This window comes from Rousettus aegyptiacus, unplaced genomic scaffold (genome assembly GCF_014176215.1).
Source record: "Rousettus aegyptiacus isolate mRouAeg1 unplaced genomic scaffold, mRouAeg1.p scaffold_m13_p_11, whole genome shotgun sequence".
Classification (NCBI taxonomy): domain Eukaryota; kingdom Metazoa; phylum Chordata; class Mammalia; order Chiroptera; family Pteropodidae; genus Rousettus; species Rousettus aegyptiacus.
Genome location: NW_023416286.1, coordinates 43,169,028 through 43,181,032, shown reverse-complemented (window position 1 = coordinate 43,181,032; position 12,005 = coordinate 43,169,028). Strand labels below are relative to the sequence as shown.

Sequence of the window (12,005 nt, the reverse complement as noted above, 5' to 3'; positions counted from 1 at the left end):
AAAAAAAAAGAATAAAATCTTACCCTCTGCAATGACATGGATGGCCCTAGAGGGCATTATGCTGAATGAAATAAGTCAGACAAAGATGATATGATTTCACTTACATGTGAAATCTAACAAAATAAATGAACAAACAAAACAGAAAGAGACTCATAGATGCAGAGAAAAAACTGATGGTTGTCAGACGGAAAGGGGATTAAGAGAATGGATGAAGGGATTAAGAAGTACAAACTGGTAATTACAAAATACTCACAGGGATTTAAAGTACAGTGCAGGGAATATAGTCAATAATATTGTAACAACTATGTATGGTGCCAGCTGGGTACTAGACTTATCAGGAGGATCATGCCAAAATTTATATCAATGTCTAACTACTATGCTATATACCTGAAACTAATATAAAATAACATTGAAAGTCAACTGTAATTGAAAAATAAAAATAAAAATAATTTCATAATACTATACACACACATACTTAAAAATGAGTGCAAGTAAATACTGGTGAACATGTAGTTTAATAATATTGTATCAATACCAATTCCCTGGCTGTAAACATGCACTATATTAATGTAAGATGTTATCATTGGGGAAACCTAAGTGAAGGTTACATCTTAAAGGGGCCATGTCTGTGAGTGGACTTTCACAGTGGTAGACCTGCTCGCTCTGAGCACCAGTGCTGATTCGGCTTCACAGGGACTTACATGAGGAGACTGAGTTGTTGGAGTGAGGGCCCAGGCAACACTCACTCTATAAAGAAGTGCCAGAGATATCCATTTTTTCTCTGTTAAGCTCCCCAATTCCCAGTGTGCAGACTCGGGCTGCCATAGCTCTGACATCATCAAACTGGATAACAGAGGTTGTTCCACCCAGAGGATTCCCTGAAAAACCACCTCCTCCAACTCACGGCCCCACCCAAGCCACTTCCAGGTATATCCATGGCGAATCAGGTGCTCCTGAAGAGCAGCGCCTAGACTCATCATGGTAGCAGCTGACCTCAGTTTTTTGCCTGGCCTTTTGAGGCATCTTATAGCACAGCATGAATTGCTTGCTGAATCTTAACAGGTGGCCCTAGAGGGGCACAGGTGTTGGGCTAAATTTGGTCTACAGATGAACCTCTCTCAGGACTGTGCCACTGGGCACCTACTACATAAATCCACACTAATAAAACTGGGAGACTTAGGAACTTTACTTAGTACATAGAAACAGACAAAGAAAGATAGCCAAAATGGGAAGACAAAGAAGCAGAAACCATACAAGAAAACAGAACAGAGATCCAGAAATAATGGAGTCAAGCAATCTAACGGATGGAGAGTTCAAAACACTGATTATAAAGATGCTCAATGAACTTTTGGGACATGTAGATGAATTCAGTGAGAACTTCAACAATGAGATCAAAAACATAAAAATGGAAATGGAAATTATAAAAGAGAACCAGTCAGAAATGAAGAACACATTAGCTGAGATGAGAAGTATATAAATGGAATAAACAAAGTGAATAGAGAAGAGGATCAAATGACCTATATAGAGAATGGGAAATTCAAGGACATTCAACCAGAACGGCAAGAAAAAATAAGCCAAGGCTATAGTAATAATTTAAAGAACCTATGGGACAGTTTTAAAGGCAAAAATATTTGTGTCATAGGGACACTCAAAGGAAAAAAAGACGTCGAAGAGCTATTTGAAGAAATAATGTTGGAAAATTTCCCTAACCTAGTGAAGGAAATAGACATAAAACCCTAGGAAGCTCAGAGAATTCCATAAACCAGGAATCCAAAGAGGCCCACACCAAGACACAGCATAATTAAAATGTCAAAGGTTAAATACAAAGAGATAATCTTAAAAGCAGCAAGAGAAAAGCAGTTAGTTGCCTACAAGGGAGCACCCATAAGACTGGCAGCTGATTTCTCAAAAGAAACTATGCAGGACAGAAGGGCTTGACACAAGATATTCAATGCAATGAAAACTCAGGATCTACAACCAAGAATACTTTATCCAGCAAAGCTATCATTTAGAGTTGAAGGACAAATAAAGAGCTTCCCAGACAAAAATAAGCTAAAGGAATTTATCAACACCAAGCCAGTATTACAGGAAATGTTGGAGGGACTTCTTTAAGAAGAAAAAACATGTATCAAAAACAAGAATAAAGAATGGTGACAGCTATATTCCTATCAACAAGTACCTCAAATGGAAAAGAATTAAGTGCTCCAACCAAAAGATAGAGACGCTGAATAGATAAGAAAATGAGACCCCTATATATGCTACCAACAAGAGACTCACTTCAGATTAAAAGACACACACAGACTAAAAGGAAGGGGATGGAAAAAGATATTGCCTTGATGGACCTGGAGGGTATTGTGCTGAATGAAATAGGCTGGATATAGAAAGACAAATATTGCATGTGGAATCTAAAGAACAAAATCAATGACAACAACAATAACAGCAAAAGCAGAAATAAAGTTATAGATATAGAAAATATTTAGAGGGATACTAGATGGGAGGGGATTGGGGAGGATGGAAAAAAGGCAAAGGGATTAAGGGATGCAAATGGATAGTTGCAGAATAGACATGGAGATACAGAGTATAGCATGGGAAGGATGGTTAATAATGTTATTATAAATATGTAAGAGGGAAGAGGGGTACTAGATTTACTGGGGTGATCACTTCACGAGTTATGTGGATCTCTGATCACTATGCTATATAACTTAAACTAGTATATTCTGATATGCCAACTATAAGTGAAAGAAAAGCTCATTGGATTGTACAATGTAAATACAAGCAGCTAATTGTCTATTACTTTTCAATAAAGATGAAAAAAGAAAAAATGTTTCCCTTTATGAAAATAAAATCTTTAAGCTGATAAAAAAATGAAAAATTGATGAAAAAAAGACATACGAGGTAAATTTAACTTTCAAATAACAAGTTGGTATAGCAATATAAAACAGTGACAACAAAATTTAGGATACAATTATTAATGATAAAAAGAAAACACACCAGGAAAAAAAATAACTAAATTGAATATCAGAAATTTATAGAGCAGAATATATAAAGCAGAAGTTTCAAAAATTAGAAGGAAAGTCATGACATATTGGAAAACTTCGCTTTCCTGCTCACAGAAAATAAATTATCAAGCAGACAAGAAAAAAAAATAGTAAGTATAAAGATAATTTGAAACAGCACAATGAAACATTGACACTTATGACAACATGGATGGATCTTGAGATTATCATGCTAAGCAAAATAACTCAGATAGAAAAAATTGAAAATGATATTTTACTCATATGTGGGATGTGAGTAAATGAAAGCAACAAATGAACAAGACAAACAAAACTCAAAGACATACACAACAGTTTAGTGGTTACTATATAAAAGGGAGGAGGGGGGAGGTACATGAGGGTAAAGGGGGTCAAATATACAGTGACAACAGATTTGACTTTGGGTGGTGAACACATAATGCAATATACAGATGATGTATTATTGAACTGTACATTTGAAATCTATATAATGTATAACCAATGCCACCCCAATAAATTTAATAAAAAAAATAAAAATAAAATAAAAAGGTTATTCTAAAAACAAAGAAACGAACACACCATGTCACAATAATCTCAGCATACATATCAAACACACATTTTTACAAAAATTGACTTTCTTTCTGGATCCAACATTTGAAAGTCTAAATAATAAAGTCATGTTTCTCTCAATAAGTAATAAAATTGGAAAATGATTTTTATAGCAACAAAATAAATCACATACCTGAAAACTAAAGAATAAAATTCAGTCATGATTTAAATAAGAAATCATACTGGAAATTTCTCATTTTTTGAACTAAATGTCAACTCTTATCTTAAAAACTGGAGAGGGTAGATAAAATGATATATAAAGGGGAAAGTTTTAGCTTTTAAAACATATATTAGAAAATAAGAGAATTAAAATCAATAAACAAAGAATTAGATTCAAGAAAGCTACATTTGAAACAGAGCAAAGGTCAAACAAAACGTAAGTATAATAAACATAAAGGAAATATAAAGATCTCAACAAAACTAAAGTATTTTTCAAATTACTAATAAAATAGGAAAACCTGCAAGAAGACTGCTCATGAAAAATAAAAAGGGAAAAAATGAAATTAAAATTAGAAGAGGAAAGGTGCCTATAGAAAAGTATAAATATTTAAAATTATAAATAATTCTAGATATGGCACATGGATATGGCACTTACAGCCATATGTAGTAAAACTATGTAACATACATTGACTTTCAGTGTAGAGATTGTTCTCTGCAAGGAGGAAGATAATACTAGAAGGGGATTACAGCTGTAGATGCAATGGCTAATTACCTCAGAAGAAAAATAAGAAAAATATTAACTTTTTTTTTTATTTCTAATGGTGGGTAAATGGGTGTTTGAAACCTTGCTCTCCCTGTGTTTGAATTACTTTTTTAAAAAGTAAAAATATGTTGCAGGTTAAATTATAAATTCACCTTCTGAAGATTTTATACAAAAAATCTTTTAAAAATTATTTCATACATGAGATAGCAATGCACATTGAAATATTGCATATGTGATAAGTCCCAGAAATCTTCATTTTTAATAGTATTTATTAAGTATTTTCTGGTGTTTCTTCAAGTTACACAGATCACTTTGAGAGCCACTAAGGTATTTGAAAGCAATAGATGTGAATACATTTGAGGTTTTCCTCTCTCAATTTATGAGAGAAAGACTTTGGCCAAGTTACTTAAACTACACTTACAAATTTTTGTATCTCTAAAATGGGAATATTCAAAATTATCACACACAATTAAGTGAAATGCTAATTAATGTCATACTCAAAGTCCCTGTAAAATGTACTGTTGCTGCTTATGATAATGCCTTATATATGATTAGATTCAAATGGTACTGAAGTTTAACTTCAGAACACAAATTCAATTTACTCGCTACTTAGGGATTCCTCTTCTTTGGTGAACCGCTTTTTCAAACGATTCCATGAAATAGCTATAACGGTTGTTATGATGAGAACAGGTAAAGCAATGTAGAAACCTAGAAGCCACCGGTTCTTTTCAGCCTTCCAAAAAGTTCTTTCCATGATTAAACCTAAAAATAAAAATACATTTTAAAATCAGGGTAAAAAAAATTAAGCTGTCTACTCTTACTTTCAAGTTGCAGCAAACTAATTACAATGTTCTTAATTTTTGTTATTATTCAAATAACATGGACAAATAATATAATCATAATTCTATTATGATTCTTTGGACTACCTCTATTATCTCTCATTCTAAAAGAATAGAGACCAAGTTCTAGAAATTTGCAATGTATTCTACATTATATAGAATCTACAGCAAAATGTCACCATAACACTGTAAATGAGACTGAAATTTTTCAATAATATATGAAGTGGGATAGTGTAATTGCAAGGTTATCCAATAAATATGCAGTTACAAGGTGCATTATCACAGAATTTCACTATATTTGTGCATATCCTGTTTTTCTTTACTAGATTGTTGGCTTTTTGACATTAGAGATCTGTTTTTAGTAGACATTGCAGTGTAACTAAAACAGCACTGGCATAAAAATCAGGAGACTTGATTCCTAACCCTAATTATGCAACTAGTTAGCACTGGGTGCCCAAAACATAGTCTTTAAGATCCTTGAGGAAAGGGGCTTTATTTTGTTATGGTACATCCCATGTGCCATATGACCAGCATCTAGCATATATTAGGAGTTCCATAAATACTTGCTAAATTAATGAATAATATAAACTAAAGTCATGGTGAAAGAAATGAACATTGTGCTAGCATCCCTGTGTGATCTATTTAACAATTTATGGATTTTTCTCATTTAAACTGTAAATCCCTTCAGAGTAAAAACTTATCTTTGATGTCCTTTATTTTTTCTATAATGGAAACATAGTAACAGTACTAGGCACAGAGGAAATGTTTGTGTAGAGTTGAGATTACAGGATCAATTATAAAAGGAGGAAATGTTGAAAGATACCCGTAAAGGTGAAAATCAATGATATCAGTAAATAAAAATTTTAAAAGATATTCTCAGCTTTAATCATGATATTTGAGAGTTAAAACTGAAAAAAGAGCAAGACTAAAAAGCATGTTTGGTTTCCATTTCTTGAAAGAAGCCTATTTACTTTTTAATTACAAATATTGGCTTCTTCCTCAGTGACAAAAGTATAACTTTGTTTTTATGAAGATAGGCTATTTGAGAATTTTATTAAATGGATATGTAAATAGATACTTGCCTGGTTTTTCAAACAATACAGAAGTTTCTCTGCCACTCGACTGGCAATTCGGAGGTTGGAATCCCTCAGAACAATGACAATTCAACTTGGAAGTACACACCTAGGATCATTTTGAAAAATTTAAATGAGCATTTAAGAATATTTTCTCATAGAAAGTAAAATGATCAGATGGATCATCAAGCTTACTTTTGTACTTTCATCTAGTGTAATTTTGTTTGATTTATTTAGAGAGGTAAACTTATAAATCAAATGATTTCATAGCCTAAAGCAGGTGTGCCTGCGCACACGCACACACAAAACTGCTTTAAAAAAGCTATGAAGGCTCATGATATTTGCATCAAGAAAATTTAACAGCTTCAAATGCTCACCTGAAAATGTAGTGTGCTAAAAATGTAGTGTGCAATTTCAAAAACAGATACTGAAATTCTAATGACAATGAGACACTTTTAGTGGTGTGCTGTAGCCAGCTAGTACCAGCTCCCAAAGCTGACTGTGCACATCTCTTCCCAAGTTCAGTGACATCATGTGGTATTCTGAAGTATTTGTACTTACAAATGAAGTCTTTACCCCACCTCAGGTGGTTATTAAATATTTGTTTGTTTGTTTGTTTGTTTGTTGCTGATTGCATGGGATTTTATTGGCAGTTTTAGAAGCAACATCTTGCTAGGTCAGTTGGTAGAACATGAGATTTATTAAATATTTATGAACATAACACTGCCCTTGACCATTATCAGGTTTTACTTTTTATTTAATCAAATTTTTTTAGGTGTCATTGGTTAATAAAATTAGATAGATTTCAATTGTACGAGTCAATAATATGTCATATGTGTACCGCATTATGTGTTCACCACCCAAAGTTAAATTTCCTTATCGGTTGTTTTTATTTTTTATTTTTGCTTGTATTTGCTTGACTTTTAGGCAAAGGTTTTTTGTATTAGAAGCAGATACCAGATACATAGATACAGCATATCATTAGGAACTGAAGGTTTCTATAATTAATGAATTAATTATTAAATAATAATAGCAAACATCTTTATGGTGTCCACTATGTGTGAGTTTTTGTTCTGAGCACTTCATACAGATTTACTCATTCAATCTTTACAACAACCTTGTGAGGTCAGGACTATTATTAATACCCCTTTACAGATGAAAAAACTGAGGCATAGATATTTAACTTGCCCAAAGTCACATGGTCACATGGCTGGTAAGTGATAGAGCTAATATTTAAACCTAAGCAACCTGGTTTCAGAAGCCCTGCCCTTGACCATTATGCTATACTACCTCTCAAAATAATATAAAACATCTCTCAGTTTCTAAGATCTCAATTTAAGAACATGAATCTAATTTCTCTATTCCACAGCTTCACTGTACAAAGCAAAAAGGTTGTGTGTTCAGGGTATCCAATATCCCATCATACCACCTTTATGATGGTGTGTGTGTGTGTGTGTGTGTGTGTGTGTGTGTGTGTGTACTTTTACTCTGAAATAGTTCACAGAAGTGATGTTGGTCTTCTTAGAGACACTTGTCAGTTTGTTCTAATATCGTGCTGTTACTTTTGGACCACTTGGTTAAGGTGCAATCATCCAGGTTTTTCCTCTCTAAGTTACTATGCTTCCATTGTAATTAATAATTAATTTGTAAGGAGATACTTGTAAGATTATGTAAGTATCTAGGTCCCTTAATACTTTCATCCACTAGTTTCAGCATCCATTGATAATTATTTAACTCAATTATTCCTTCTATATTGATTATATACTATAAGGGTTGCAGATTGCATGGGATTTTATTGGCAGTTTTAGAAGCAACATCTTTTCCCTTATCTCATTTATTCAATTATTGCTACCAGTAATATATTACTGATATGGTCAAATGATCTTTGACAAGGGTGCCAATACCACTCAGTAGGGAAAGGAGAATCTCTTTTAAAAAAAAAAAAAAAAAGTGCTGGGAAAACTAGATAGCCAATGCAAAAGAATAAAGTTTTCCATATGTCATACCATGTACATAAATATGAGTTAACATAAATTAACTCAAAATGAATTAAAGACTTAAATGTAAGCCCTAAGACTATAAAAAGCAAGAAAAACTGTAGAAAAATAGCTTCATAACACTAGACTCCACAATTTCTTGGATATGACACTCAAAGTACAGTCAACAAATGTAAAAACAAATGGGTCTACAACCTTAAAAACTTTTGTGCATCCAAGGATACAACCAACAGAGTGAAAAGAAAACCTATGAAATGAGAAAAGACTTACAAATCATATATCTGATAAGGGATTAATATTCAGAATAATACAAAAACTCCTACAACTCAACAACAACAAAATCAAATCAGGTTTATTTAAAAAATGGCAAAAGGATTTGAACAGACATTTCTTCAAAAATGATATACAAATGACTAACAAAAATATGAACAGATGCTCAACATCATTAATCATAAGAAAAAGGCAAATAAAAACCACAATGATATCACTTTACACCTATTAGGGTGACTACTATTTTTTTAAAAATCACAAAAACAAGTGTTGGCAAGGATGTGGAGATATTGGAATCCTTAAAAACTGTTGGTGAGATTGTAAAATAGTACAATTTGTTCCTTTGAATTCCTTCCCCTCCTTCACCCATGCCCCAAAACTGCCTCACCTGGCAACAATCAAAATATTCTCTGTATCTATGAGTTTATTTCTGTTTTGTTTCATCAATTACTTTGTGTTCTTTTTTTTTTTTTCAGATTCTACATAAGTAAAATCATATGGAACCCTGAACTAGAGAGCCTGGTGTGGAGCTAAGACCCCTTGCTCTTCATGAAACCTCCACAGCCAATATAGCCCTCCCAATTTTTAACCACCACATATGTGTGTGGGACCAGCCCATTCTCTATCTCTACCCCTCCTATCAGTGTCAAGTGGCTTCTTCAGTATATCCTTAGTTATAGGACTTTTGTTCAGATAGACTTCAGGAAATTCTCAATGACAGTTGTCTTGTGGTTTAGTTATATTTTTGAGATGGTCCTGGGAGGAGAGCACAACATTTACCTACTTTGCCATCTAGACAATGTGGATGTTATGTGATTTTCACCACAATAAAAAAATTTCACAGTAGCGTTATTCAAAATAGCCAAACTTTAAACGATCAGATTATCATCAACAGATGAATGAATAAATTGTGTGATATCCATAAAATGGGATATTTACAGCAATAAAACAAGACTACTCTGTTATAAATGCCATAGTATATTATTACTGTGTTTATTTCAAATGGTCAATTGTCTTTTTAAAAACATCTAAATGAAACATAGTATTTCATATTTATCCACTTCTTTTTCATTTCTGGCACTCTTCATTACTTTTGTGTAGACCCATACTTACATCTGATGTTATTTTCCTTCCACCTGAATGTAGTTTAATATTTCCTTTAGTGTATATCTTCTAGCAATAAATTCTCTCAGATGCTTTTATCTAAGAAAAAGTATTTTCTAGCCTTAATTTTTGAAAGATTTTTGTTGGATATATAGAATACTAAATTGACAGTTTTTTCCTCTCATTTAAATTATGCCATTTGTTTTTTATCTTACATATTTTATGATAAGAAGTCTGAAGTCATTCTTGTCATTCTTATCATTCTTCCACTGGAAATAATGGGTCTTTTTCTCTGAACACATTTAAAATATTCTCTTCATTGTTTGTTTGATTATAATGTGTCTTCGTTTGTATTTATTTGTGCTTTACTGAATTGAAATTTATTGATCTTCTTGAAATTTGAGTTTACGATGTTTATCAAATTTTAAAAATTATTTTAATATTTTCCAGCCTCCTCTCTTTCTCTTCTCCTTCTGCAACTGCAATTACACATATGCTGAAACATTTGATAGTGTCCCACTGGTTCATCTTTTTCAGTGTTTTTATCTTTTGCTTCAATTTGAATAGTTTCTATTGCCTTTCCTTTAAGCTCACTGATATTACCCTCTGTTTTGTCTGTTTTGCTGTTAACCCCATTTGCAGAATGTTTCATTTCAATTATAGTATTTTCCATTTCTAGAAATTCCATGTGTGTTTTTTCATATCTCCCATTTCTCTCATTATAACATTTTCTTTTAAATCCATGAGAAAATTTACAATAACTTTTTTAAAATTAAATTTGTTGAGGTAACATTGATTAATAAAATTATTTGGGTTTCAAGTGTACATTTTGACATTACATCACAGACATATTGCATTATGTGTTCACTATCCAAAGATGTGGTACATATATAAAATGGAATATGACTCAACTGTAATAGCTTTTTAAAGCCTCTGTCAGCTAACATTTCGGGCTCTATTTCTATTGACTAATTTTTTCGCAAAGTATGGGTCACATAATTCTCCTTCTTTGCAAGTTTGTTACTTTTTAAATTTTTATGCTAGATATTGTCAATATTACATGGTGTAGAATGTCTGCATTTTGTTTTCCTTTAAAGATTGCTATACTTTGTGCTGAGAAGTAGTTAAGCTACTTGCAGAACGGCTTGATCAGGTTTGTTTTTAAGGCTTTGATAGAGAAGATTTAGAATATCCTTTTCTCTAGAGTTAATTTAGTAGTGCTACTAGTATGACTCTTCTGGTATCTCTAGTGATTATCCCAGGTTTTCACAAAATCTCTTCACTTTAATCATAACTCAAATATCTCCTGGCCCCCTGTAAACATTGAAATTGTTCAGCTTACAGTACTCTCATTCTTTCCCTGATCTGCGAGGTTTCATATTCATGAACAGACCCATGAAGACCTCTATGCACATTTCTGAAACTCTTCCTGCATATTACTGCCTCTTCTTAGGAACTCTGCCTTATAAATTCCATTCACTCATGGTATTGTAAACCAAAAACTGGCATCAGGAATAGAGCCAAGGCAATCATAGGATATATTTCCTTGTTTCTCTTCTCTCAGGGAACAAAGTTTTATGTTGCTTATTGTCTAATATCTGAAAACTCATCTCAAACATTTCTTTCCAATTTTCAAGCTGTTTATGGCAAGAGTATAATTAATGATTCACATATTATTCCATACCCCCAAAACCAATGAACTTTTGAGAAAAGGGTAATTCTGCTTTTTTAAAGATAAATAGTAGCCTCAGTGTTTCTCCACTATACCTCAAGTCCTTGTGTGAAACACAAAATATAGTGTATATCCCTGGAGATCTAATTATGGTCTTGAATACTATTTCTTTTTCAAAAGTATCAGAGTTTCCCATAGAGAGATTGATTCCACATATGTGACTGGACAATTAAAGAAGAATCTGTTTGTGTCAGAGGTTAAGGGTGACTTTCAAGGTACTAAGGAAGTCACATTATTTTAATTTTTCATTTATGATCTAATTAATCTAATAAAGCAATATAATAATTGAAATTACAGCTCCTAGACATAAATGGGAAATTTTATTGTTAGTTTTAAGAGATGACTGTCTACCAAAAACCTCAATAATTTTATATAAGTTAGCCAGCTGCCTGAATAGAAATAAATATGCAAATATCCTTTACTTTTCTAGACACAAAATGTAATGGTGAAAGATCCCTAATCACACTAGCAGCAAAACTATGAAATATGTGAAAATAATTTTAACAAAGAACATGCAACATCATGTGAAGAAAACTGCAAAACTTTCCTGAAGACAGTAACAAAGATGAATAAATAATCCAAGATACAATAATTAGAAAAGTTGACATATCAAATTTTATATTTAATTGATTGCTACCAATTGCTACAAAACATAAAACAATATTTT

At 32.4% G+C, this 12,005-nt stretch overlaps 1 protein-coding gene across 1 annotated transcript in view; it reads right to left on the bottom strand.

Moving 5' to 3' along the window:
- The window catches only part of ADAM32 (ADAM metallopeptidase domain 32), a 132,533-nt gene that overhangs the window by 26,947 nt on the left and 93,581 nt on the right, over window positions 1-12,005 (bottom strand). The window contains exons 18-19 of the mRNA XM_016127384.2: window positions 6,245-6,344; window positions 4,926-5,085 (exon numbers count right to left, since the gene is read on the bottom strand). Of these exons, the coding sequence (XP_015982870.2) occupies window positions 4,926-5,085; window positions 6,245-6,344 (260 nt within the window). The remainder of the gene's footprint in view (window positions 1-4,925; window positions 5,086-6,244; window positions 6,345-12,005) is intronic.